The sequence below is a fragment of the Coffea eugenioides genome, chromosome 7 (assembly GCF_003713205.1).
Source record: "Coffea eugenioides isolate CCC68of chromosome 7, Ceug_1.0, whole genome shotgun sequence".
Classification (NCBI taxonomy): domain Eukaryota; kingdom Viridiplantae; phylum Streptophyta; class Magnoliopsida; order Gentianales; family Rubiaceae; genus Coffea; species Coffea eugenioides.
Window position 1 is genome coordinate 9,405,722 of NC_040041.1, and position 26,640 is coordinate 9,432,361.

The 26,640-nt window shown below is 35.7% G+C and overlaps 2 protein-coding genes across 3 annotated transcripts; both read right to left on the reverse strand.

The window, feature by feature from the left end:
• Nucleotides 1-727: 727 nt before the first annotated feature.
• On the reverse strand, nucleotides 728-4,641 carry LOC113778173 (nudix hydrolase 18, mitochondrial-like). Its single transcript, XM_027323471.1, has 5 exons — nucleotides 4,287-4,641; nucleotides 1,869-1,983; nucleotides 1,666-1,749; nucleotides 1,231-1,347; nucleotides 728-1,135 (listed from the first exon to the last, which is right to left on the reverse strand). The coding sequence occupies exons 1-5, from the start codon at nucleotides 4,370-4,372 to the stop codon at nucleotides 998-1,000; spliced, it is 540 nt and encodes a 179-aa protein (XP_027179272.1). The 5' UTR covers nucleotides 4,373-4,641; the 3' UTR covers nucleotides 728-997.
• Nucleotides 4,642-14,084: 9,443 nt separating this feature from the next.
• Nucleotides 14,085-21,612, reverse strand: LOC113777455 (condensin complex subunit 3). Of its 2 annotated transcripts, none has more exons than XM_027322543.1 (12): nucleotides 21,188-21,612; nucleotides 20,737-20,940; nucleotides 20,241-20,386; nucleotides 19,651-19,904; nucleotides 18,775-18,863; nucleotides 17,858-18,005; nucleotides 17,328-17,767; nucleotides 16,687-17,201; nucleotides 16,545-16,605; nucleotides 16,177-16,440; nucleotides 15,695-15,956; nucleotides 14,085-14,693 (listed from the first exon to the last, which is right to left on the reverse strand). In XM_027322543.1, the coding sequence occupies exons 1-12, from the start codon at nucleotides 21,578-21,580 to the stop codon at nucleotides 14,359-14,361; spliced, it is 3,111 nt and encodes a 1,036-aa protein (XP_027178344.1). In that variant the 5' UTR covers nucleotides 21,581-21,612; the 3' UTR covers nucleotides 14,085-14,358. The 2 variants fall into 2 exon arrangements, with proteins under 2 accessions (XP_027178344.1, XP_027178343.1); XM_027322542.1 differs by having other exon boundaries at nucleotides 19,636-19,904.
• Between the last annotated feature and the right edge of the window lie 5,028 nt (nucleotides 21,613-26,640).

The following is a 26,640-nucleotide window of genomic DNA, read 5'->3' on the forward strand; positions in this document are numbered from 1 at the left end:
TGGATCCTATGACTACTGACCATAGTCTCTTGCAGATGCCGATTCAGGCGCGTATGCAATCCTTGGCACCGAAAAAGAGTAAAACACACCAAAAAAAAAAAAAAAAAAGATTAAGCAGAGCACATATTCAAGAATTTCGCTAGTTCTAGTAAGTACTGTAGGCTAACCAATGTGTCAGAGAGGTTCCAGGCTTTGTTTATGGGTCAATGAGGGAGAAAACCGGCTTTTTATAACCATATGGGGTAATGTCGTAGAAAATCTTGGCCACAGGATTTGTAGAGTAACTTATTGCGATGGAGGCTAGGGTTAAATGCCGTGAGGGGTCCAAAAAAACCCTAATTCCGCTTAAAATGACTAATATAACCTCGTCCTGTTTTTTGTCTATTGAACCACCATTTTCACTCCGAGATATTTTGAAGCAGAACAAGGTAGGAAAAGACATCCTCAAAAAAGTTCCCTTGTTTCTTACTTATCCTTGTAGGAGTGTATTTCTTGAGTTTGGATCCAAAGACGTTCTTTTCTTTCTTTCTATAGGCAAATTGCGTAGTAGGCTTCTTAACTTCAAACTAACCAATTCTCATAATTTTTTTTACCCTTTCAAATCTTAGCATTTTATGTTGATGTGTATTTGTTTTGATGCCAATTTGGAGTACATAATGATTCATACAGGAAAAATTATCCAGAAAGAAAGAAAAACACATTTTTTTTAGGGTATATCCAGAAAGAATTTCAAAAAGGTCCTTACTATTGTTACAACCCTTAGCAAAGGACCAACGTTTAATCATTGTCAAGAATCAGCTTGTAGGTGCATCACAAATTTTGTTTTGTCGCTATTTCAGCAACCTTTAGTTCAGATGTCTTCTAGGCAAAGCTCCAATTCTATGAAAATGAAGCTAGAATTACAGATATAATTCTCATTTTCTGCAAATTGGAGTTGCTGATTAGATCAATCCTACTTGCTAGTTGCTAGGCCCTTTGCAAACAATTTTTTTGCTATTTACAAGTTGGATCTCCTCTCCTGGCTTGGGGAAGAAGAGGCCAACGGGGCCTCATCAGTTAACCATTTCACTAAATTCTCTAAGGCATCTTTCATCCACTTCTGCTTGCATTCTTTCCTAGCCTCTGCCACGCTCATCTGTCACAAATGACTTGAGAGGATAAGAAAGATATTCTGCAGTTGTCAATCACACACAAACAATAAAGAAATTTTAAATAATTAGCAGAACATACCCAAATTCTTTGGCGTTTGTCTTGCTCTGGCCAAAATTCTAGTTGCTCTCTGACTTGCATTGCAAACATGAAACTCTCCTTATTTTGGTTCTCAAAATTCCAGTGTCCCAGGAACTTCTGCAAAAATTTCCACAACCAAGTTCAGCAGCCATCCAATCATAGATGGATACAAAGAAATCAAATGCAAGAGCAAGATATCATGCATTGCTTTCCAACACAGATGTATTAGCGTCACAAACCACCAGGCGTTTCTGTGAAGACTTGGGAATCGATCTTAAAAGTTAAGCACGTACTATCATGGCATTTCAGCAGAATATCAGACACTACCGTTCGTTTCTTTAAAGAAAAATGCCCAAGATGTAATCACGTCTTATTTAACGTGCCTATTACTTCTGTGAGAAAAAATAACCGGATTAAAAACCGAAAGGGACTAACCTGAACATCGCCTACCACCCCAGCTTCCTCCACTGTCTCACGTTCTGCAGCCTCAAAAATGTCTTCATCTGTTTCCCAACCTCCCTGGCAAATCATAATTTATGAGTAAATTAAAGTTCCATGCTTGGAGTTCATAAACTTAGTAACTAACTGTATGATTAGACAAGATTTGTGACAAGTAGCAAGCTTTTATAGTCATTTACCTTTGGGAACAGCACTCCTTTGCCTTTTCTCTGTGCAGAAATGACAAGAACTTCCAGGGAATCCTCATCCACCAAAGTGGCCTTATTGGCAAGCTTTATTCTATAGGGAATGCATCTGCATTTCAACATATCCATCAGCATGCTACCCTAGCCACCGAATTAAAAATTTACACATCAAACTACCCTTTCGTCCCTAAAGAACAAGAAAATTGTGGATCTCATTTCCAGTTTTTCTCAATTCAGTGGTCAGTATACTAGAAGGAAAACACCAATTAGTTGATATGTAATTGAATCATAATGATCCTCCTTCTGTACGATTGATTGTAAATCAAGCATTTTAACAGCATATCTCCAAGACAAAAATTAACTAAACCATATTTCAGTCATATAGACATAGGTAATTACCAATTATATCATTCACATGATATTGCTAGAAGCACCCGAATACAAAATAAAAAGCTGCAATCATTCCCACCGCTGTTCTTTTTACTACTGGATGATACCCCAATATCTGGGCAATCTAGGATATTGCAAATCTTTTATCATCCTCAGCATTGTTGCTTATTTGCGTAGTCAACTCTCTGTGCTAGCCACAAAGCGAGATTGGCAGGGATTTAATGGGAAGCCAAACAGCATCGATACATATTATTACCAACTAAATTTAGTTAGCAACAATACTGAATTTCATATGGTTTTTAGTTGTACCAGGCCTTTCAGATATGAATGGAACTTTTTGCTGCTTTTCATAATTAAACGATCCATCAGAATTTGAACCAAGTAGCAAGTCAAGAAACAATTCTAGGAGCATAAAATTGGAATCAATCAATGAACAAGTCCTCCTCTTGTCATAGAATTCTTGCTCCAGCACTAAAATCAATTTAAATGTTTATATTTCTCCTCTCATTAGTATGTCTCTAATTGTTAGTGCATAGAAACTCATTCGGGCATTCAGTTGCGATTCAATGCCAGTCACTTTTCCGACTTCGTCCCATAACCTTTCATTCCAAGAAATTGTACCTAGGCTTTAAGGTCAAAAGTGATATCCACGCCTTACAATTCTTTCTTGGTCCAAAACAGTAGGCTACGAGCTGCAACCAAAAGCAAAAGCCAAAGCCAAAGCCTTCCATCTTCCCATGTTTCCCAACAACCAGGAACGGTCAGTTAATTACTATATATCACATACATTGAGTTATGAAGATTCTCTCCGACTTCTACGATTCTATCTAAACCAGATGAAATAAATTATTACAAACAAATAACAATGAGGTTGAGTTTTATCCCCAACTACTTTGACGTCATAAAATTAAGTAGGTGCAAGGCGTAATTTCCTTGCAATTACAAGGGGTCAACCCCTCTTCATTGTATACTTTCTACCCCAAGAAAAAGTAAACTACCAAAACAAAACAAAACTGAAAATGCAGTTGATGATGCAAGGACCCCCACCACCATGAACATTGAATTGTTCAAATTATTTTCGGTACAATAGTGCCAAATTCATCCAAGAATTGATTCAGTCAGATTCACAACGTGTCTCCCTTTATTGTACCATATTACGTGAAGTTTGAAGGTTCCAATATTGATTTCATCTCCCCATACCATTTGGGGAGCTAGACTAGTTGTCTAATTTTGCACGTTGGAGTGTTTTTTTTTTCTTTTCTTTTTGGTAAGTGGAAACTCTGTATTTTGGAGTTGATTTAATTTCAACAGCAAAAGCAACATCAGAGGGTGGGGATTAGATGCTGTGATTGGAATAGAATGGTAGAGGATCCAAACCCTTGAAACAAGAGGAAAATACGTAAAAGACCACCAAGTTTTCTCAAAAGTATTATTTTAACCATTTAATTAGATTCCATATCAATTTGGTTCCCTAAATTTCTTCAAAGTAATCATATCTACATCACGGTACAATAGAAAACTAGGAAAAAATGACTTTGGGCCAAAAGGAAAATGGGTAGTTTTGCCATTTGCAATTAATGACCATCATGAAAGGAACTATGCCTGTGAAAAAATAGAGCCCTCCAATCGATGTCACTGTCATGAATGCATATTAAATTACACTAACCAGTAACCACCTTGTCCATTTATGATCTTGTCCGTTGGTACATTCTTAGAAGTCGAGTAACATAATTCACAAAAACAATAATTTGGGTGCTACCCTGAAAACAAAATACTCCAGGGGCTAGAATGCAACTTTAAAAGCTTCAACAACCATTAACATTACACAAGCCCAAACCAGAAATCTACAACATTTAAGTAGTATGAAGAAATTTCTCAAATAGGAAAACGGAAAAAAGAAATACCCAAAGAAAACTGAAGATGGACCAACAGGATAAAGAAGTTCATTGTAGCATGCAAGTATGTTGGATGATCTCGAGAAAGAGAGAGAGAGAGAGAGAGATAGAGGGATGCTTGACAAACCCGACGACTTGGCGACAACCTCTTTCGTAACGCTGCAAATGTCTTCCTGTACGAGAAACCAAGGCAACCATGTTCTTCAGTTCCATGTTTCACTCACTGATCAGAAAAAATCGTTCACAGCAGATCTTTCATGGGACCAAATGAAATTCTACTACTATTAATGAAACCTTAAAATTGAGACACTTTTTTCGATTCTCGAATGAAAGGGTGTCCAAGGCCAGTTCTAGTATACAAGGAAAAAGTAGTATGGATTGCATCCGTGGCCTTCAAAAAATGAAAAAACTTCTTTAATATCCACAGAAACCGTTAAAGAGGAGAGTACTGATGAGAAGCCAACAAAGAAGTATTGAGGGAGTGTCTTATACGCAGAGGGAGACTTTGAGGGGTTTGGGTGGAGGGACTTAAATGCTTTGCAAATATTGCATATTGATGGAGACTGACTGATAAGTGCAACCCCACCCCAACTCCCAAGTCAATACGTGGCGGTGACGCGTCTTTTGTGCGGCCGTTTTTCTGTTTTTTTGTTCCATTTTCTTTCTGGTATTTATGGAGCAGATTACAATTTTGTAACTAACTTCTTCGTATAGTACATACCAAGGTAGTTTTACGAAGTAAAAGAAATGGAATTAACTAGGAAACCTCCTAGCACCATTGCATATCTCTTTTTTTTTCTTCAATTATTCGATCTATATGTGAACCTCAAAACTTTTAATCAAAGTACTTTATTTGTTTAAATCATTGATTTGGACATACTTTTGTTTGTGAGCTTTTGACGGAAAAATTATTCAAAACCTCCTCACATTTTGTCAAATAATTTTTTTTTGTTTTTCACTTTTAAAATAGTAACTTTACATCCCTTGCAAAAATCCATTTCCGACCATTTTTTACCTAAATCCATCACGTGATCTACACATGATTATTTTTTTATGAGTGAAAAAATTAGATCCCATTTGCACTTAATCAAATGGTCTGATTCATATTCATTTTTTACCATAAAAAGAAGTAGAATTTGATTCGAACCTTATTCCTTTTTTCCCAAAACAAAAAATTATTCAAAATGTCCCACACATTTTATCAAATAAATTTTTTTGTCCTTCACTTTTAAACTAGTAACTTTATGTCTCTTACAAAATTAAGTTGATAAATTCATTGTTTTTAAAAAAAAGTGATATTTGACCAAATATATAATCATTTTTGTCACTAAAAATTTGGAATTTGACCTTTTTGTGCAAACAAAAAAAAAAAAAGAATGGCTGCATGTAGCTAGGCCGCATAGTGATTTTAGTCTAAAAAGTAGTTGTAGAGACTTAGATTGAGCCCAAACATTGCTAATTCAAATTTATATTTTAAAAGTGATGGATGAAAAAATTTATTTGGTGAAATGTGAAAGACATTTTGAATGATTTTTCCTTTCTAAAAAGGTGGTATCTGATCCAATTCATATTCATTTTTTATACTAAAAAAAGTAGGATCCAACCTTTTTCTATGTAAAAATTAACTACATGTTAGTCCGTAGTGATTTTAGGCTAAAAAGTGGTCGAAAAGTTATATTGGAATCAAAATTTATCAAATTGAATTTGTAACATATGTAAAGTTAATATTTTAAAAGTGAAGGGCTAAAGAATTTATTTAGCGAAATGTGAATGACGAATTGAATGATTTTCCATTTCTAGAAAGAACTAGAAAGTTACTTTAGCGAAAATAATTAGTCATTGATACAAAATACCAAATCAACTGTATCTAATACTCCCTTCGTCCCACTTTGATAGTCCTGTATTCCTTTTTCATCTGTCCCAAATTATAGTCCACTTTCCAATTGAAGAATGTAGTTGTATTTTAATTTTCCTAAAATACCGGTCCCTTATTCAATGTAAGTAGTTGTTACTATAAATCTACCACATTTAATGAGAGTTGATTCTTTTTTTACCATCAATTTAAATTCCCATAAAGTTGTACCATATTTAATGTGAGGGTATTTTAGGAAAATAGCAATCTAAATTTACTTTTCCAACAAAGTTAACTACTTTTTCTTAAACTATGTGAAAAAAGAAACAAGACTATCAAAGTGGGACGGAGGGAGTACTTAGTAACTTTTTCACAGTTTTGGTGGGTTTCTAGCAGATTCCATGCATCCTTCCCGGATGGGCAACCATTAATTTGTGACCACGACATGAGTTTCTTTTCTGAGATTAGATAATGGTTTAGGCACAGCTTCTGCTAGTGTGCTTCGTTTTATTAAGGATGCTGATGAAGGTACTTATCATGCCTAATTGCAACGAATTTTTTTCCTGCAAGGAAAAGATAAGATAATGTGGACTTGCTGTACTTTTCATATCAACTGGCCATACAATTTGGTTGAACCATGAGTCCTCACACTATTTTTTTTTTTTTTTTTTTTTTGGCCACATTAGTGCGCGTTCTATTGTTGGACCTTTCATTCATTTTGAACAATGCAAGGTCATGTGAGTGCATGTTTGAAGAAAACGATGCTGTGTGATCTTCTGATAAAAATATGTTTTTTTTTTTTGGAACACGTTAGAACGATACAGATAGGTGATTTCAATACATGTCATTATGATTTAGTTACTTTCTTTTTTTTTTTTTTTTTTAGATTTAGTTACTTTCTGGTCACTGGGTCTACGAACACTAATTTTTTTTTTTTTTTTTTTGGTTTCACCTCTTTCAAGTAGATACATACAATGATCATAAAGACTTCCTCAAACAAGGACCAGTATTTATTAGGTGCATCACTCCGATTTTAGTTCATCTTTTATGATTGATTATATACACTGGATTAAAATATTCTAGCTGGGAATGACAGTGCACATTATGAATTCAATGAATTAAAGTGGTTATCTACTTTAGTAATCTGAGTCAACAATTTTCAATTCATTTCTCTACACGACCTGATCAACGTAAATATTAGTAGAAGTCAAGGATAACATGCAATATGTGTAGAACTTAAAGTTTAATATCAAATTGAGAGTAATTGTCATACATTCATACCCTCTAGTGTATATATATATATATATATATATATATATATATATGGTCGATGCAACAAAGGTTATTTTGAGTTAAAGGCCTTAATCAAGTTTTTTAATATTTCCGCTTAGGAATGCCCTCTAAAACTTGCTATTTGCTTGGTTTAATCAAAACTCTTCTACCAGCACTTGTAACAGTGACATAGTGGATAACTTGTTAATTGTGAAGGATGCACACGAATTAGAGGTTTCAAGGCCGAAAGTCTTGGCAAAAAACTTTTTAACAAATGATGTGCAACTAGCAAAAAATAGAGGCTTAGATAGTTTCCAATTTTATTGTAATTGAGGTTGAATTTGGTGTTTCGACAGAGTATTATCCTTTGAAAGAAAATTTTATTTTTCGTGAAAAGAAAAAATTTTCGGCCATACCATTCAAAGGATAAGCCTAACTTTTTTCAATTTTGATTTCTCTACAATTGCATTGGCTTCGCAACCTAATGTGATTTAGGGTGCATTTGATAAAACTGAAGTTTGAAAACTAAAATTTAAAGTTTGAATCCATTAAGTTATTAAATATTAAATCAAATACATTTGAGTGTATATCACATTTATTGATAAATGAATAGTTTATTACTTATTTTTTGGGAACAAGTTTGCCTAGAAAATTTAGTGTTACTTAATTAATTTAGATGTTCAATTTTTTGTTATCAAACGTGTCTGAATATATTAAGATCTGAATTCATTTAAATTTAAGTGTTGAATTGGGTTATCAAATAAGGCCTTAGATATGAGTTATCAAATTAGAAGACAAAATTTGCTTTTTTTTTTTGTCTAATTCAAAATAAACAACTTAAGTCGAGGGAACATAACCCGAGTTAAGTCACAAATCGGACTCTGCACAACTTTTTTTCAAATCGTTTCTAGTAGGAGAGGAATGACGTTCAAAAAGTAAGGAAGGAGAATGGAAATTTGAAGTACTCAAAATCTCTAATTCTTAGACGGCTCAACTTTAGTCACTAGACAATTTTTTTTTTTTTTTTTTTTTTGGTGGCAACCATATGCTACAATTGTCAAGACAGAAGCCTTTATTTATTTATTTACCTTTGTGGTAGGGAAATGCAAAAACCTTCTTGATTCCGTGTTTTGCTAGAAAGTTATAGGTCGGTGAAAAAATTCGACCGAAAAGGGCAAAAGAGAAATACGAGAGCGTTGAATGGGCAGCAGTAATGAGTGCGGCGGCCGACCGATGAAGACGGTTGGGATACGGCGGTCGTCGGTTACTGAAAATGGGCAATGGGAGGACCGAATCGGAGTACTGGTTGCCATTACATTATTTTAGGCGAGACTTCATTTAATACCCCTTTGCCTCCTAATTACGATGTCCGTCATATCTTACATCACTTTCATTTATTTTTCTCTGAAATAAACTTCAACCGACGACTTTCTAAAAGAAAAAATTTCAAGATACTCAAATTTCATTTCAAGATACTCAAATTTCTTTTCAAGAAAATTCTATAGTTCCTTTGGGGAACTCTCTCATCTCATTTTCAGTTACTGATGGTCACATCATTTAATAACGATTCTAGTTTATATTATATATATATATATATATATATATATATAAACACCATTAATTTATTAAATCTGCACTAATGACATAATTAATTACATCAATCATATACAAACACATCTGAAGAACAAATACTAAATACTGTACTATAGTTATGAAAAATCAGTGGAATATTACACTGCAAAATTCAAAAATACTCAAAAGATAGGACACTTGTAGTCCCAAAATCATCACTGCTTCCTTTCTCCCAAATATGCTAATGAATTGGTTTCGATCCAGATGTTAAGGTGAGATCTGATGAGATAGATCAAAAGAATTCCAAATTGAAAAAAAAAATGGATTTAATAGAAGAAATATAAAAACCACAAAACTCTTAGGGGAGGGGAGAAAGCTCTTACCAAGAATCCTGAGAAAAGGAAAAAAAAATTTCACTATAAATCCCTAGAAGATAAATTTTATTTTTTTTTTAAAAAGAAAGAAACTCTCAATAGCACCCCTTAAGAGAGACTTTATTATAAATACAAAAACTCTCACTAGAAACTCTTATTCAAGTGTGAAAACTCTTTTTTTGTTTTGTTTTTTGGAATTCAGATTGTGAAGGGTGGCGCAATTCGAGAACATGGGCTCGTTTCTTTCATACTAATTTTTTTTTCCTTTTTTACAATTTTAGCATGTTTATTTGACCTTAGCTTGTATCAATGGACCGGAGGATTAAATATTCCATAATCCCAATTACGTCCAAGTGCGGAGCATCGATTTTATTTTGAAGCATCAATAATACTTTAAGCAGCATTTGTAATTTTGTCGGTTGAATAAAATTTTAAAGCAAAAATTTGCAGACCGATGAAAAATACTGCCAATCAGGATACCTGTGCAATCTTTGTACCAAATAATTAACTTATAGTGTCACCCCAATGCATGAGATGAGAACTAGTATATGTTACGCCCATACTTCACGGAGGATAAATACAAATTAATCCATATATATATATATATATATATAGCAAATCTAGATGGATATCACACCATCTCAATCAGAAATTGAATTTCAAATTTTGTATATTTAATACGTATTTAAATTCATTAATACATACGTTATTAATGTAAAACAATTAATTTATTATACATAGGTGTGCTCAAAATATATTTGAAACACAGTAATGCATCTTTGAGGGGAAAAAAAATACATCATTGAGAATTTATCACCAATTTTGTCAAAAATAAAAATAAATAAACAAATATCACCACACCCTAACATGACATGACTCTGGCAATGATTTTGAGGGGAACAATCATCTGTTCGCTTGGGTAATCATTTGCATTTTAAAGTCACATAATATAATATTGTTACTGTACTTAATTTCGATACCTCAACCTAATAAACAATTGATTCGAAATTTGGAAGGACAATAAATCACATGCAAAATTTTCTAATATGGCTGCCAAATGAGCAAACTCCCATTCTTGGATACCATTGACTTCTTGGGGGCAAGCCCGGGAAACCCCTGGTTGGTTGCAGATTTCTCTACGGGAACTGCATTAACTTCTTTACAAGATGCCTATGATTTTAAAACACGTTCTCATCGAATTATTGACCGAGAGATAATTTGGTGGGCGATTCCCACGTAAGTGTAAATTATGATATATGGGTTTTAACATTGAAATGTTCAAACTCTATTCTTGCCCTCTGTTTTGCCTTCTCCCAAGAGGTAGAGCTGCTCCTGTCCATTTGTTTAAGAGGTGCATTTTGGATTGGAAAGGTGTAGAAGATAAGGATGAAGCTTGATATATATCCTTGATGACTAAAAACCTGATTACATCTTAGAGAGTAGACAGGACTTCAGCAGGAACTGCTAGAGATGTCATTCTTTTTGTCCCATCTTCAGGAAAATGACAAACACTTTAAAAACCCAAAAAAAGAAAAGAAAAGAAAAAAAACCTTTCCGACTTGGAAATGTTGTCCATTTCCTGTTTTGAGTTTTAACAGTCAGACAAGGAATCTTTACTTATCTACAAATGTTTTCTTTACAACCTGCTTTCAGCCGAAAAGTAGTTGTGTTTTTTGGTGCCGGCCGGTTGTAGAATGTAGAATATAGATGAACCTAGCAAAACTAGCTGCCATAGATATAGGCAAAATTGAAAACCTTTCAAGCTTCTTCTGGGAAATTTACCAAGCGCATGACGATGATCCATATGGCCTGCAATATTAAATTAACAATGTAAAAGGGCAACAAATTAAGGCTAGTAGTTGAGTATCATTGACCATACATCACTTGTATGCGTCTCAAGCCAAGTTTGAAACAAGCAGATAATTCCAGTTCATATTGGCTTGCCGGCCATTTAATTTTCTTCTACTAATTCTCGGTAATTTAATTCTAAGATGCTAAAATTGGAAAGGGTTGGTTTTTGCTTGATAGTCATGTACTATTTACTATTTACTGTGGCTTGCTATACTTCTGCAGCAGGCAATTTTCAGATGGACTATTTTGCTGAAAGCGTTCTTACTGTTTCACATTTTGATTCCTTTAAATGATGCGGGCGGATCCCAAGAATCTTTACCCTCTCAGTGCATACTTCAATCTAAACAATGTCCGCTAAACCATGTCCTACTCAGTTGAAAAGCAGCAAACCAAGGTACTCCTCAAGGCAAGAAACGTCGGCCCCATATCTGATCACGTGGCAACTTTACATGCATGGAGTCCAATTTTTGGCAGAAAATTTCTACAAATGAATTCTGATACTGCCCTTCAAAAGCACTGCTGCTTGTCTTTTTCTTTTCCTTTTAATTTTTGGTTTTTTTTTTTCCCGGAGAGGGGGGTTTGGTGTGGGGATTTTATCAATAGCTGATCATTGACGAAAATTTCTGGTAACTAATAAGGACGGACAGCTCAAGTTAAAAGAAGGATGTACAAAATGAGGCCATGTACTTAATTATGGACCCCTATTGATGCTGCTAGTCTTCCTTCACGGACCAATAAAAACCGAAACTTCCATAGAATCAACCCACAAGTTCACCACAGACATGTCGATTGACAAAGAAAGTGCAAAAATTTTCTGCTATGATCATGAGTCCAGAACGTATGTAGCACTCAACGAATACTTTGAATTGATCAACAATTTTAACTCTACCGGACTACCACCACGGCACCCTATGGTCTGAACCCAATTACAATCTCGCCCACAATTTGACAAAATACTTTGTACGACTCCAGCATGCAATAACTAAGCAAGAAAGTCTATGAAGTGCCCCATCCTTCCAGAACCCAGAAAGCACGTAAATGTCTATACAAGGAATCATGCACAGCCATGTGCTAATAACCAAGCGTTGGGAAGACTTCAAGTATTGGATGGATCGTGATCCACGCTTGGTCGGTTTTATGTAAACGAAGAAGAAAAAGAAAGATGGTAGTAATTAATGGCATAGATAAGATCACACTAATCAAACCCCATGTCGATAATAAATGTAAGTATATCTATGTTTGGGAAAGTTTGATTATTAATTGGCAGAGTTAATAATTGTTACTCTGTCGCATTCGAAGATGCATTAGGTGACATCAAATCGATACTGATTTCTCGCTGAAGCATTGGGAACTTTTTTGTCTTTATATATGTTGAAAATGAAGTTCCAACGATAGGGTTCTGTGGATTAAATTAGTGCACATTAGTCAAAATGATTGAATTCTTAAAATATATATATATTTATTTATACATACGTACATGTACATTTATATATAACACAGGTTTCATTAGGGGTAGTTAGTTGGTGACAACAACAGTAGTAGTAGGGTAGTTAGTTGGTGACAACAACAGTAGTAGTAGACTCAGAGAAATTTCGATGTGAATCAGACTGTGATGAGAATAATGATTAATTTGTGGCAAAGTAAAGACTTTTTGAGAGGATCATGAGACAAGAGAGAAGACCTGAACGTGCAACTCATATGTATGAAGATTATTCATTCCAAGTTTATGCAATCATGATATATGTGTTCGAGGGTAGGCAAGGATAGAGTAAGATTTGCGTTCCTTAAGCTGAGTTCCTACAAACCAATACTATGATTAGCTGTAGAGGGAAATGGTTATTGTCCAATTATGTAGGATCGGTTTCAGATTTGTGGTGGGGATCTTCTAGAGACAAATCAATTATTGTGAAATATAAAGATGATATGACTATCAAGGAAAATAGAGTGAGGAGTTGAAGACATATGGGGTCTCCATTCTAGAAACATATATGTACCTTGCCTGGTCATCCACGTTGCATCTTCATTACATATCAATCTTCATTTGTGGCCACCTGTAAAGTCCTCAAGAAAACACAAATCTTCTAAAAGATGAAGGAAGAAAAGGTCCAATTCAGCTAAAATCATAATCTGAAGTTGGGGAAAAGAACGTCTAGGCGTACACATTGTGGACTAAAACTGGATATAAGTTCAGCAGATATCAAAATTCATGGGACACAAGGACTTTTCTTTCCCCCCTGCTTGGGTTTAGGGGCGAGTTCATCCTGCAATTTAGTGGCGCAAAGGCAGGATTACCATGTTTTATTTGAGAGAATGAATAATCGAGCTAACATATTCATTTTTTTTTTTTTTTGAGTCACAACGGACAAGGAATAATAAACCACCCCGTGTTCAGCTGATTCTTATGCAGTTAAATTATTCAGACAGGAGTCGACAGGGTGGGCAAGGCGGTCTGGGTTAATTTCTACTATACATTTTCGAGATGGAATAGATGTGGTCTGAATTGAACTAGATATCCAAAGGCATCCATCCACATTTTATAATTGAGAGAAAAGCTTAAACTAAATTGAACGGGTCATCATACCCAAGTTCCTCGAAATTCATCTGGATCACACTTTGTCGTCCACAATCCGAGATTCATGAATGCTTTCGTCGGTGCAGCTGCGCAAGTGTAACAACATCAAAAGATGGCCTTCTATTAGTTGGATTGCTAGCTAATTCGTTCAAGTACCTTTGATCCAATCAGCAAATGCTGAGTCAGAGCTCCTGATGCTTACATTGAATGTTAGGTAAACTAAAGCAAATACATGCGCGTAAGAAAAAATACTCCTACGACTTAGGAAGTCATTAGTATGATCCCCTCAAAATATTTGTGCAGTATACGGGGTTTAGGTTGGTCCTCTCAGTCTCTCTGACACTCAAATGGGCCAATTAAAAGAAATCATCCCTTCTGTTCCTATTCAACAGCTAAGCCCAGCCCTGGATGGGTTCCGCTCTGAGCAAGAGATTGAAAGTTCAAGTCTCCCTTTTGAGATATTTATAGCTACACTTGTTGCCAGTGTCAGTCCGCAGCAAAAACATTCATGCATAGGTGTCATTAGGCTCCAGCGCATTTGATGCGAAATAACAACAGATAAATAAACAAGATAGGATCTCGCTAGTGTAGTTTAGTGCAGGAGAAAGACACGAATGAGCTTAGATTCTACTACTTTCAGAATCCCAAAAACAAACGATTGCAGAGTCTGATGTTGCACCATTACTTCCACGAAATCATCTTCCAGTTAAAAAGCATCAGAGTCATCTGCAGATGTCACCTCTGAACCTGAATCCTCTTGACTGTCATCATCCTCTGCCTCCTCCTCGTTAATGCTTGAAGTGTTGTTGGTTGTCATCCTGGTCATAGCAGCTGTCTTGCTGGCCCTCTGTGAGCGAGCTCTCATGTTGCTCGAATCTGCAGGAACGACAGAAGTTGGCGACAATTCACCATCGGAGGAAGATTCTTCTTCAGCTTTTGGTCGTCTCCGTGCACGGGCTGTTCTAATTGATCGAGGTGCTGGAGTGGGTGGAAGTTCCACTGACTCAACTTCATCGAGGTTCACTTCTAGCTCCAATCTCCCTGGAGTTGTTAAAGTTAATAAGATTGATAAGACTTCCATAGATTTCATAGATGTCCAAGAGAATACAGAAAAAAAAAAAAAATGGAAAACTAGCAGCCTGCTTATTATGCACCCTGACACCGTGGCCTCCCATTTCATAGCAATGAATTTGAACGAGTTATGTTCATATCGTAAAGTTAATCGACCCATCTATTCAAGACAATCAATGGGGGCATGGTAATTCTTTAGGTCGCAAGAAATGACGTCTAAAGAAGTGATACCATGATAATGGCTATGGAACATAGGGTCCCTAAAGGTTTCACAGGTGTTACCAGATGAGTTAAGCTACCTAGAGAAACCTTCGGATTTTCTCATATGTGATGTCCTATTTGTTCTGCCCAGTAAACATTGGACGAGAAGAACTCAAGTTTCATTCTACGAGCACAAGTTATCGTTCGTATACGAGTGGCAATACACAGATACTTTCCACATTCTTTCAAGCATGAAAAGAAATCTAACAATGTAATTTTCTGACAATAAAATTCAGATAAAAATGCATAGATCATAGAAGTGCGGAAAAGAAAGCAAAAGTAGAAAATGATTCAAGCATTTCTTTAGATCCAGTACACAAGTCATTATGAGATGAAACACAAAAAAGAAGTCGTGTTTCTGGAGATTAATTAACACATGAACTGCATCTGAACAGGAAGCATACAAGGATCAGAGACCTGGATTCCTATGTGCTAGGACTCAGCTAACAACCACTAGACTCGCTTGTAGTCACAAGGAAGAATAAAGTATCCAAAATGCATTTCTAGTCCACTGGAGAAGGAAAAATATCCCCCATGGGATGGGGCATTTGTAGTCACTCCCTAAACTGCTGTCTATTTTTCCAATTTGTCCTATGAACAGAAGCATGTTATAACTGATGAAGTTTTCTAAACTAGTCCGAATATTGCAGGATTTCACCTGCTAAACGCAGATTCCTTCATTAAATGGGAGAAAAGGATAAATTTATTACCGAATATGTGATTAGCCTGATCAGAAGATAATTGTTGATCAGGACTTCTATCTGCAGCCTTTAAGCGTGAAGCCATCTCTTTTAACTCTTTTAGAAGCTCCCTTTCGGCTACTACAGATTGGGCAATACAACTCAGAAGCTGCCGCATTAACTTTATTGGTCCTTGTTCTGACGATCGAAAGTGAAGCAAGACAAGTATTCTGCAAAGTGCTGACACGTATGATTTCTCAGCAGCTGTTTTATTTGAGGGGAAGCCCATAACCTTCAAAAAGACAAAAAAGAGAGTCGGCATTGAATGTCAATTAACTATAGCCCAATCCTCCATGCCATATGATTCCGAATGCAAGCTTTAGTTTGTCAAATCACTTAACCGAAAAAAACATCAGCTAAATAGAAATTAGGACTTCTATTGATGTTCATTCAAGTTAAAAATGAAAAGAGTAGCTGCATATCCAAATAAGTTTGAGATGGAAAATAATTACTTCTGCAGCTATGCGTATTGCAAGCCCTTCCTCTCCACTATCAAACTCGAGAAAGACATCTTTTGTGTCCTCGCTTCCATCTCCATCTTTAGGTACATTATCTTTCGTGTACAATGGAGCTTGCATCATCTGCACCATAAAGCGTGCTGCTTGGACAGCACGTTTGCGCATCATTGCCACCATTGCTGAACTTCTTTTAGCACTATCCATGATGCCCGGCCACAAGGAGCGCGTAACTGGGATGAAAGCCTTTGATAAGCATTTCTGCGCCCCAAAAAATGAGTATGTACCGCCTGCAGATCAGAGAATTGCAAAAACAAAACAAACCAACACTGCATTCATCTAATTTCTGAAATTACAACACATGCCTTATGGTTTGCAGACAGGGATGGATAATGATCAAAGAATACGGATAGGCACTGTTTCAATCTAGTCAAATGAAAGAATATCGATTGGTCAGCCATGGATATAAATAAAATAAGAATTATGCTAAGGGACAAAGGAATCCACCTCAGATGGTCTTTACTGTCACTAGAAAAAAAGAGGCCAATCAGCTTTCCTAATAATAAAGGGTGCGATGAAGCATCTGCATTTGGGTACTTCTCACTCAGAAGTAATATCTTTGCAAAACCTTCTGCCAGAACAGCTTGAACAAACTCAATCTCATCGCTTTCTACAAAATCACTAATGCAATTCCTCTCCATTACCCAATATAGCATATCAAGCATTCCAATATGCAAATTTTCACTAGCATCACACCAATTTATAGAACTGAAATCCACTTTTTGGTCTTTGAACTGTGATGTTACGTCTTGATTCATGGCTTTGTCAACTTCATGAGGACCATGCCACAGTCCCAGATCAAGCATGGCTTTGCTTGACATGATGGTAATTGATGAGGGACCTTTGATGAAACTAAATCTTAACTGCTTCACTAGATCTTCACATGGTTTTCTCTCCAGCAACCCAAAAAGACCAAGGCACCTGATTGCAGCCCTCTGAACGTCAAAATGAGCATGCTTTGCCTGTTGTGAGAAACAGAAAGTTCGAAATCGTGATTTGCCGAAGGAACATGAAAAAAGAACAATCAGCAATGCACAATCAAAAAGTTAACCAAAAGAGTAAAGGCAAATTTCCCCCCAGATACACACCCCAGGAAGCAATAACGAGTGAAGAATTTCAGCAGGTTCAATGGCCTTGCCCTGCAACAAATGATATGATCGTGCACTTTCCAAAAGGAGGCCAGTCACGGCAAGACAGTGGAGCCACTCTTTGTAGTCTGCAGTTCTCTCTCTGCAAGGCTGAACAAGCTCAGCCACAACCGTCAGAACAACTTCTTCAAATTCTCCTAATGCTGCATGAACTTGTCTAACAAATTTCGACACAGCAGAAGCCCAATCTTTGTCTCCTCCAAGATTAATGCCATCTCCTATAACTATGTCATTATCATTTTCATCCTTTTCATGATCAAGGGGTTTGTGCAGCAACTCCTGCACCAATTCACCGGCAACCTTTCTGTTTGTGGCATCAGAGAAATCAAACATCTCACCAAGCAATAGCAGTTGGCGAGAAGCAAATCGATAATTTGATCCTGTAATGATCAAGTGATTTTAACGTTTACAGCCAAAAAAAGAAGGGGGTGGGGGATGGGGTGCACGATAGCTAATAAAAAATCACAGACCGGCAGTAAGATGAGCTTTGACCAATTCCACATATTCTGAAACAGAAGCTGTAAGAACTCTGTCAAGAAGATCATTGCTGTCAGATGCTTCTGCTGCATATACAGCAGACTCGGCTCCCATCGTCATTGCTGCATCAGAGCCCTTTACCTGTTCCATCATGGGCAAATTCCTCATAAACCATCCAGGATAAAAGAATTCCCAAATTATCTCTTTAAATAAAGTTTACTGAATCTAGACAAGAGAGACTTTTAGATACAAAGGGTATTGGTGGCTAGTTCAGCTACTACAGTATAGAAAAATGCAAAAGAATATTGTTAAAATGCACGTAATAAAATTCCCAGTCTCCTGACATACTTCAAGAACAAAATACCCTCTGAATTTCTTCCACTATAATTTTCTGGCACCCCAACTATACACAATTTAGTGAAAATTTTTTTAAGGCCTAATGCAAAATTTTCCGTCTCAACCCTCCATATATCCAAATATCCTCAGCCATGCTAATGAAGTGAAGAGTGATAGTGGTACAATATATGACTACTAAACAAGCAAACATACAAGAAGGTATGATCAGTTATAAGACAACAGAAGTATGGAGTATGTCAATGTCAGAACTCAGAACTCACGTTAAAAACTCTTAAAGCTTACTCATCTAAGAACATCGTAAAATACATGCACAAAAGGTAACTAGGATAGCAAAAAGAAGGCATCATAAAGTGGAAAATGGTTAAAAGAGTTTATTTGTCCAACCCTATCTTAAAAGACAAAATTTACTGAAAGGTTTTTGATTTAAGCATATATTGCCAACCTATTAAACACGTGCATATTTCCTAACCTAGAAAAATAAATTTACATATAATTTTAGTACATTTAAAAGCTTACTAGATCAGAATCAACAAGCAGAAGACAAATCACTTACTTGTGCTTCCATCTGTAAATGCTTACACACAATTCTCCAGTAAAGAGCAACTTCAGGTTCCATTAGTTGGATGTCATGCTTTAAAGGCCCTGATTTCAACAAAAAGAACATTCAACTCTCAGACTATACATCTCATTACTATAGCTACTCGGTGTGAATTAGAGCTGTTAAACGAACCGAGCTGTTCGGTAGCTCGGTTCGTTTCGGCTCGTTCGTGTTCGTGAAAGGCTCGTTCGAAATTTTAAACGAACCGAGTTCGAACGAATTTTTTTGTTCGACAGTGTTCGCGAGTTTTAACGAACGTTCGAACATGCTAGAACGTTCGCGAACACGAACATGTTCGCGAGTTTTAACGAACAACATTGGCTTCACTTTGTTTTAAACACTATACAATTCATGGCTGGCATCTATATAACGATAATCGAACTCGAACTCGAACACGAATTTTGATTTGGAGTTCGAAAATTAACGAACGAACACGAACTGAAACTGAGATAAGACCACCAAGATGTTGTCAGGAACACAACATGCTGACGACATCCAGATACTACAGAGATAAAAAAAAATGATACAGTTCATCACCTCATTGTATTATGAACTAGGAAGACTGTTGTTACACATAATTGATCTTACATGGTGAAGATATTATGAAAATCTAGAAGGTTATTACAGAGGAGAAAAAAAATTGAAGAAAGAGAAATTTGAGCCAGTTGATCAACAATGGTGCAGAATTGCTACTGAAGGTGTTCTAGGAAGAATGCTCCATAGATACAAGGTCGAAAGGAACACTTAACAATGCAAACTGAAAAGCTTGTATTTCGTTAAACCCAAATGCAACAGTGCAACATGTTTTATACCAACCTCCAGTTGTCTCACCATCTGAAGTCGAGAACTCATGAAGGCTCTTAACATCTTCCAAGTTCACCAACCCTTCTTTTAATATAGCACAGATAACAGACTCCCCAACCTCTTCATAGGTTTCAACATCAAGATATTTAAGAAGTTCTACAGGGTCTCCATTGCAAAATTTTGGAAGCCAGTCATCTTTTATCAGATTCAAACACTCCTTCACCACAGCTGCTGATCGATCAGCAAGTCCCCTCTGGAGGATTGTGGTCCTGAGCTTGATACTGCACAAAATGCGCATGAAGTATAGCCATATTCAGCAGGCAAATGTCAAAACAAGTATAGTAAATGTCAAAGCTGCATATAAACCATACCTACATTAACTTAGGGAATCTAAACTTCATCAAAAATTAAGATCACGCAGAAGGACATACTAGAATGAAAAGGTACTCTTGCCAGCTATAGTAGCTGTTGGTATAAAAAGCTTCTCTTTGAGGTTCTCATAATTGTAAACTTTGTTAACTTCGAACATTTCCAAATTGGAGCTCTAAAGAACTGAATTAGAGGACCAAAGAAAGCAAAAGATAGGCAGCATTCAAAAAACTAAGACTTGAAATTACCTGAGACTCTGCAGAGGAAATTTACTTGCAAGGACACAATAAACTGCCTTGCGTACTGATTCACTTACATCCAATGCGCAATCAATGATTGCAGCTAAAGTTGCATTTGAAGGTGGCAAAGATAACACAATTGTCTTTCGAACATCCTGCATACAGATGCCGTTCAGAAACTCAAAAATATATAAATGGATAGACATATATGAAGTTCACTAAAGAAAGCATACTGCACAAAATTCACTGTCATCCAGCTGCTAGCTATCTAATATGTGTTCGCATATTTAATCCTGTCTCAAGTTTCCATCATTCTACTTGGCTTCTTAAAACATCATACTCATCTCCTTGGATTCATTCTGAAGTGATTTCACCATCACCTTTTGCACCAACGCGATATAGGGCTTAACAATAACACGTGCATTCAAGATGAAACATTTTGATACCAGGTTGTAATGCAGCAAAATGAACAAATGCATAATCTAAACTGGAACAGAAGAATTACCGGATTCTGTTCTGAAGGCAGTTTATCAACGAACAGCTCAAGAATATCACTGTTCTCTGAATCACTTAAAAAGCGTGAAAGAGCCCTAACAGCGAATGTACGCACAGCCGGGACCTTATCATTTACTCGCAACTTCATATGCTCAATCACCTCATCCCAGAGCTCATTGCTCACTTCTGTGTCATCAGGCAGTCGCATTATAATCTACAAGATGACATTTTAGCAAAAATTATAAGACTAATTCTGTGAGTAAACCGAACTATATACAGTTTGATTCAAAATAAAAGAGCTCATTCTCTCTTACATGCATTAACAATAAGTCCGATAATCATTTGAATATTAGAATATGAAAATTAATCCAATTGCCAAGCAAGTAAAGCTTCAATTCTTCCAGAAATTCAGATTAATCTCAAATAAGAGAGAATAAATTACTAAAAAAATCATAAAGTACCTCGGAAATGATCTGGCAAGCCCTATGTCTAGAAGTCTTATTAGCCGCAGTAGAAGCCACAAGCAGAAACCTCAAAAACCGCTCCAAAAACTCGTCAATTTCCAATGCGTTAATATTTTTCTCGGACCGAAAAGTGGCGAAGGCGGCGACAAACTTGATAATCCTTTCGGCGGAGGCCGTCCGGCGACTGAAGTCAAATAGAGGAGCTAAGGTTTCGGAAAATGCTGTGAAGAATTTCCCCGGCGACGCCGATGAGAGGAATAGAGTGAAGAGCTCCTTGAGCTTTCGAGTATGCGTGGCGTGAGAAGTTCTGGTCCCGTCGAAAACCCTGGCGATTTTCTCCTTGAGTAACTTGTGGTGGTGCAATTCGTCTTCTTCGGTGGCGCGCGGCATTCTGGACAAGATGAATATGTGTTCCCCGGATCCTCTGAGTGTGTGTTGTGTGTGATTTTTAAGGGGTCAGGTGTGGTCGGAGGAAATTTGATCGGTTAGTTTTTAAATTTTGTTTCGAGTTTCGAGCGGGAAAAAAAATGTGGTTTTTGGATCAGTGGGCCCATTCGAATGGGCTTCAGTTGTGACTTGGGAGTTGGGCGGTGCAACACAAGCCCAGTGATATGATGTGTTCAAATGTGTACAATATGCTGAAATGCGTGCATCGAAAACCATGGCTTTGGACCCCTTGTAAGAATCCATTTTAAAAAAGTATTCTCACATTTGGAGTTTTTTTTTTCTGTTTTTTTCTTACGTTTGCATTGCAATACAAGAAGCACTTTTACTATTAAGTGTTTTTGAATTACAAGAAATTGAGCTCCTTAGATTATGAAAAATTAGTTATCAAACACCCTAAAATATACCACAGCCCCATGCGGTGCCTAAGCCACAATAGTAATGGGTGTTAATCATCACAAATTTGTAACTCTAAAATATTGGTTTTTGGCCTCCTCTTGACCCAAAAAGGAAAAAAATGTATACTCGCACTTATATCAATTAATAGGTTCTAGATCATGAGACATGTCTCTTCCAAGATATGATCTAATAAATGGTTTAATAAAAATATATATATAAAATCATGAAGACATGTCCCTAAAGCACTTATGTAGCATTAGAATTGTTATAGACGATCTAAAACTATTGCCAGTTGAAAAATACACATCCTATAGAAAGAAGAAAGAAATGAAATTATTAAAAGTTATGATAATTATTTTTCACGGGTTCATCATAACTAACATTGGATGAGGCAAAATTCTAATAATGGTCCAAAAAAGAAAAAAGAAAAGAAAAGTACCAAACTCCCCTTGGTCTTACTTTCTATCTTGTGTTCTTTGTGGGCTACTGAAAACTAAAAACAATTAATTGGTTTCCAAACTTCTGCAAAATTTATTACTGAGGTATGTGAGCTTTATACCTCCCAAATTAACTTAAAGCCCCATTTGGCAAGTGAGTTTTTTGAGTGTTTATCTAAAACTTTACTGTAGTTTACTGTAGAAGTTTTTAAAAAAATTTTTGAAATGTGTAAAATTTTTGAATATTTTGAAATGTATAGTTTAAAAATTTTGAGAAGTTTTTTGAAATTAACGTAGATAAAGTTTTTAAAAAACTTGTTGCAGACAAACTTAGCAAAAAACTTGTTTTCCAAACAAGTCCTAAGAATGACTACGTACACTCGTTTTTTTTGAATTTCTTGCATGCTGCTGGTCAGAAGATCACATTGCATACTTCCATGTTTGTACTGATTCGAATGAGAAAAAAGGCTTATCCTTTTTCAGCTGAAAAGAAAAGTTCTACACACATTTTCCCTCAAGAGAATCAAATAAAAAGAAGGGTTTCTAGCCTTTGGACAGAACTTTTTGAGTCAGGTAAATAACACATAAGCTGAAACTTGAACTAGTATATATATAAATTGACCAAAGGCTTTCGTCTCAATTTGATTTCAAATCCTCATATTTCAATTCAGTGTGAGAACTTAGAAGTTCACTCTTTATGCCTATGTTCGCTTTAAAGAAAGAACTTGGTAAATACTTCAGCTGCAGTTCTTGCAAGCACCAATCTTTGCTGGGCTAAGCTAGAACAATCAGTCTTCAGAGTTTGGTTCAGTTTTCTTTCGTCAATTGGGTTATGCCATTGTTTTACCAAAAAGCAAGACCTTCTTTTTCTAGAATGCAAGCAAATACTAATGGATGATTGGATATCAAAGAATATTGTCTACCCTATAAATGAATCTGATTCTTTTTCTTCATATTCCTTGACTCAGATTTCATAATGGCAACTTTTGCATTTTTTCCCTCCCGTGCCCAGTGTTGGTCCTAATAGATTCACATGATTGAGACATCGACCAAAAACACCTACAATATCATCTCTGTCTGCCTTTGTTACCTTTACTAACAAGAGCATTCTTGGCAATTTAATAAAGTTTGCACTACTGTTTCTGTACTCGAACGAAAATTGAGACCACAAAGCAATTTTACTTATCTTCCTGTGTTCTATCTTCGTGTTTTTTTTTTTTTCAGACTCTAAAACTCACAAAGATAAAGGGGAGAGAGAAGACCTTGCTGCCACTTGTCTAATTTGCCTACTAGCTAAATTGAGTTTTAGGTAGGAGTGCAAACGAACTTAATCACGTCAATCGTCTTAGCATTTAAACTTGTTTGATTGTATTATGTTAATGGGCACAAAATTTTGTTCAAATTTGACTTATTTATTTGTCGATCCAAATTTAAACAAGTTTTTTTTCTTTTTATCGAATTTGAATGTTATCAAACATAAAATAGTGTTCAAATTTGTTTGATTATTTGATGAGTCAAATTTCGACTATCTCCTACCACGTGAACTCGATTTGAGTATCGAATAATTTGATTTATCTTTCACTGCTAGTTTTAGGAGCAGTTCAATTAATTCTTAATTTAAATTGTTAATTGTTAAATCATGAGCTTCATGTGATTGGGGATAGTTGCTCTTTAAGATTGGACAACTGCCCCTCCTCCCTGCAGGAAAAAAAGTTGATAGAAATACGGGTTAATATTTCATCTATTGGTCGCGTATGTTTTTACAAGTTTAAATGCATGTCACATATATAAAATTTGAATTATAAAATCAAACTGAGATCCAACCTGTTTATATATATATATACTGTCAATGTAGAAAAATTAATCTTATATGTCTCCTTCGAAATTAAAAAAAAAAAGAAAAAGAAAAGAACTGAAGTTCTTCTCCAAATTGCGAAGCAAATTGTAAAATGCCCGTATATACAAAATCTTTAGAAAACTCTTCGTATCTGATTCAATGATCCTAAATGCTTCAAAAGAAGATCCAAAAATAGTGCCAATAGGCTCAATTGTGTCCAATAATCAATGTGATGGATAGATATGGAATAATGGAATTATGGGTTTCTGGGAACCTAGGCAGCAGTGAGAGGAATATGTTCCAGATGCTGCAGCTTAGGTGCTACAGCATGATCGCCAAATGAATTATATGTTTCCTGTTGTGATTTCCATCTCATCCCCCAATATGTACAAGACTACGAAAACAAACCAGACCATTCAAAAGCCTGGCGAATTTGGCACCAGATACCTACAATCACCGTTGGTAGAGGCTCGCAGTTGGCCATCTCCAATGAACGGCTCTGTGACTCCGCTTTTTTAACAGCAAGTGGAAAGATGATAAATGGCTGCCTGACCCAGAATCACATAACAAAATATTGACGTCTACAACTTGTTAGATTAGCTTAGAGAGCCTATTAATTGTATTGAGTTTTAGATGAATAAGGTGCGAAAAATTAGTTAAATAAGATGATGGAAAAATGTAAATTCAAGAAGACTACAATGAAGAGTTGGCCAAGTTATTGGAAGCTTTACTCTCCATTAGATAAACACACTAGTGGTAAATCCTTACTAGCTAGACTTTAGAAAACAAGAAGGCCTATGCCACGGTATCTTTGAAATAAAGAATCCACCTCTAGTGACACATTTTCGCAAAGTATGTCGGTGAATTATGACATCTGCTTGCATAAATAAAAGTTACTTTTTCTGTAGTTATTTGATGTGTGATAAATTATGACAATAAATATACACTGTACAATCTTTTCTTTTTTTCAGGTTAAAGTATTCGTGGAACAACTTGAATTTGAATGCATCTAATTTGGTAAATCCAACCAACGTACAAGGCTCTATTCTGTTTGTTCTTTCGATAGGTTAAAGTTTTGGGTTCATCTATCGGTGTATAATAGACATTGGTTAGAAAAAATTAGGGTTAATCACATTTTATCCCCTTAAAGAATACCCCATTTCTCAGTTTATCCCCTAACCTTTAATTTTACTCACTTAACCTTTAATTTCCTTTCTTTTATTTCTTTTTCTCTTTCTTTTCTCTTTCATCCTTCCCAATAGAAATTCCATTTCAACGAAATTTTTTTTTTTGAGTTTGTAATTGCATATTTCTGGGTGAAGGTTTAAAAGGCATCAAAAACTAATTTTGATTTTTTGTATGATGCCACGTGTCACAAATTTCAATTGATGATTATTAATCAGGTCACAATTTCATCTTATGATATTTTCTTGAGAATAAAATGAGAAACTAGAAAGGAAAGAGGAAAACCCAAAATTAAAAGAATTGAAAGGCTAAAAAAAATGTATTTTAGGAAAGTGATTTGAATATTTTTTTAATCATTTAAGGAGAAGATAGATCTCTGCAATTCCTCTTTTTTAATTTCAATCATAACGTGAAGATTTTTGTGAGAAAGAGGAAGAATTAAATAAAGAAAAAGGAGAAGAAGAAATAAAAGAAAGGAAAACAAGGTAAATGAAAAGTCAAAATAATGCAAGGGTAATTTTGTCCTAAAGGGGGTTAAGTGAGCAAAATTAAAGGTTAGGGAGTAAACTGAGAAATTAGGTATTCTTTAAGGGGATAAAATGTGATTAACCCAAGAAATTATATGATATCTTCTTATAACTTACCAGCTTAAGAAATAAAAGAAAGGAAAACAAGGTAAATGAAAAGTCAAAATAATGCAAGGGTAATTTTGTCCTAAAGGGGGTTAAGTGAGCAAAATTAAAGGTTAGGGAGTAAACTGAGAAATTAGGTATTCTTTAAGGGGATAAAATGTGATTAACCCAAGAAATTATATGATATCTTCTTATAACTTACCAGCTTGACAATTTTGATTTGCTTTGAGTTTTCTATGTTCACTTTTAATGTGCTACATGGAAAGTTCCAATGCATTTACACTGAATCCTTGGTAAAAGAACAAAAGAAGAAAAGAAATTCCATTCTGGCTTCTCTTGGCTATTCTATGACTAGCCAACAAAGAAAGTGAAAATGAAATGGTCCTAACAAGAAATCCAAATCAAAACAGAAGTCCTGAAATTCTTTCAAGAAAAACTATCATTAAGGAACTGATTCTAAGCTTAATAAGTAGACAACGTGGGGCGATTCTTCTTGAACTTGGAAAGGTACTCTTT

Bases quoted from the DNA above. Each gene is read 5' to 3' on its own strand.
- LOC113778173 (XM_027323471.1), bottom strand. From the start codon at position 4,372: ATGGAACTGAAGAACATGGTTGCCTTGGTTTCTCGTACAGGAAGACAT. The intron at 1,984-4,286 runs GTTTGTCAAGCA...GTTGAAATGCAG, and splicing joins GGTTGTCGCCAAGTCGTCGG to ATGCATTCCCTATAGAATAA. The intron at 1,136-1,230 runs GTATGTTCTGCT...CATTTGTGACAG, and splicing joins ACAAACGCCAAAGAATTTGG to ATGAGCGTGGCAGAGGCTAG.
- LOC113777455 (XM_027322542.1), bottom strand. From the start codon at position 21,580: ATGCCGCGCGCCACCGAAGAAGACGAATTGCACCACCACAAGTTACTC. The intron at 17,768-17,857 runs GTCTGTGATTTT...TGATCATTACAG, and splicing joins CAAAGCTCATCTTACTGCCG to GATCAAATTATCGATTTGCT. The intron at 16,441-16,544 runs GCATGTGTTGTA...TTTGGGGCGCAG, and splicing joins CCCTGTCTGCAAACCATAAG to AAATGCTTATCAAAGGCTTT.